This window comes from Medicago truncatula, chromosome 2 (assembly GCF_003473485.1).
Source record: "Medicago truncatula cultivar Jemalong A17 chromosome 2, MtrunA17r5.0-ANR, whole genome shotgun sequence".
Taxonomy (NCBI): Eukaryota; Viridiplantae; Streptophyta; class Magnoliopsida; order Fabales; family Fabaceae; genus Medicago; species Medicago truncatula.
Window position 1 is genome coordinate 35,294,886 of NC_053043.1, and position 2,163 is coordinate 35,297,048.

Below are 2,163 nucleotides of genomic sequence, written 5' to 3' on the forward strand. Positions count from 1 at the left end.
TTTATGAACATGCTATGAATGCATAATAACAAGTTGTCCAGCATTCCAGATTGGAAAATTAAAGCTTTGGTCATTTTTTTTTGGGTCATTTGATGGCAACGTTCAGTTCATCCAAAATAAAATGTGCAAAAATCAACCTACAGTGTTATCTCAAGTGTTCCAATAGTCAATCTATTCAGATCATTCCCTAATGTAGCAACTAGTTCCCCCACAGACCACAGTTTTTACATAATCAACCTACAGCGTTATCCCCTAACGTTACTTTTTGCAGTAGATATTTCCTTACAGAAATCACAATGATTAAGACAAACTCTCAATCCGCTATGTCCAGTTTTGGATTGAGATTTGGAAGGAATTTGATTTTGTAGGACAATGCATGTATGCAGTATGCTTAAAGAATAATAAGACAAAGTGGCTGCAAGAAGTATGAAACAAAAATGGATCTGGAAATTTATACTCATCAACCATAACATATTTGCCTGTATTAACATGGCCATTGAAGGCAAGACACTTGTAACCTTTATGATTGGGAGAATATCCCAAGAACACATCACAATCATCAAACCTATATTCCAGTTTATGATTAATGCATGAGTTGCAACAATGAAGATAAAATGAATGTTTAAAATCAAAACTATATCCAAAGATTTTCAATGATATGAATTTCTAGACGATATAGGGTCTAGAATACATTTCCTTGTACACTATCAGATATACTATAACAAAACAGTGTTATCTATTTTTTCTTCTCAATCTAACAAACATTAATATATATCCGTTAACTAAGAAAGACCAATTTAATTTGTTAATCCTTGTACCTTTTTTCACCACAAAGTCAAATTATGAACACCGTCGACAACACTATCATTATTGCTGCAAATAGACATCTTCTGTAAACTATCGACAACGCCACCATCGACATGAGCACCAGCAGCAAACCCATAGAAATCGGTTATAAGTTTACCAATTTCGACAATCTGTTCGAAGACATGGTTAGGGATAGGGTTAAGAAGCATCTCAATGTTAATCTTCTTGTCATAGTAATTAACAGCATCATTTTTGAGAATTTCAAGTATCTTATCAGCCACGAATCTGACAGTACTGAGCGGCTGACCGGCAAGAGGCTGACCAGGGCGTGGCTGCTGGATAAGAGTGAGCAGATTGTTGTAGGCCGCGCGGGTTTTGTTAGTTTTAGGTTGGTAGAGGCCGTCGTCGACGACCGGGAAGACGAACTTTTCTTCTTCTTCTTCTTCTTCTTCGATCATGTGAATTTGATACCTACGGCGTCGTGGTTCAGCGTTTGGTATGGGGATTTCGCGAGCGGGAGGGAAGAAGACTAGATGTGCACCGGTGTAGTTGTATTGGTTGAACCGCGAGTCTGCCATGTTTGGAAACACCGAGGCGGTTCAAGAAGAACCCTAATTGTAAAAAAGTTACACACTATTTGCTTAAATAGTCGATCAAGGGCTAAAATATCTAAGTTAGGTCCTCTGATTTTGCTAAAATTAAATGGACAATGTCATTCTGTGAGAGATGGATACAAAAAAATATGTAGTAGATCTTACCATTAAGTATTTCTCACTACTATTAATTATTGGAAAATGTTAAGGAGCGTCCCCGACGGGACACTCTTTAAGCACTTTAATTAGTAAATCTTTAATGAAAAATGGTGTATTGAATGCATTGAAAATTGTAATAGTTGACTTTTTAAAAAATAATTACTCCCTCCGTCCCTAATTATAAGACTCTTTTGCTAAAATCACGGAAATTAAGAAAGCGGATATTTGTTATAAAGTTGTTTGTAATCACTATTGTTTTTAGAATTTTATCCTTAAGAGAGAGAGTTAGTTTATGTTTTCCATATGCTACTTATTGCTGATTGAAGAAAAAGATGTATAATAAATAAGGGCATGTATGTAAAGAAATAATTAATGTAGTTGAAAATAACAAAGGGGTCTTATAAAAAGGGACAAAAAAAATTGTCAAAAGGGTCTTATAATTATAATTAGGGACGGATGGAGTATTAAATATGGGATGCTTAAAGCGTGCCCCGGAAAACTCGTTAACAATACTCTTAATTATTTTCAAATTTCTTTATGTCTTTAACTCTTCAAATTGAGAGGATCTTGAATCAAAAAATATATATGCTTAGCATTCTGCATA

The 2,163-nt window shown here is 34.9% G+C and overlaps 1 protein-coding gene across 1 annotated transcript; it reads right to left on the bottom strand.

Moving 5' to 3' along the window:
* Positions 1 to 556: 556 nt before the first annotated feature.
* Positions 557 to 1,503, bottom strand: LOC11445805 (DExH-box ATP-dependent RNA helicase DExH12). Its single transcript, XM_003595949.3, has one exon. It carries the CDS (start codon positions 1,383 to 1,385, stop codon positions 825 to 827), a length of 561 nt encoding a protein of 186 aa, XP_003595997.1. The 5' UTR covers positions 1,386 to 1,503; the 3' UTR covers positions 557 to 824.
* Between the last annotated feature and the right edge of the window lie 660 nt (positions 1,504 to 2,163).

Bases quoted from the DNA above. Each gene is read 5' to 3' on its own strand.
- LOC11445805 (XM_003595949.3), bottom strand. From the start codon at position 1,385: ATGGCAGACTCGCGGTTCAACCAATACAACTACACCGGTGCACATCTA.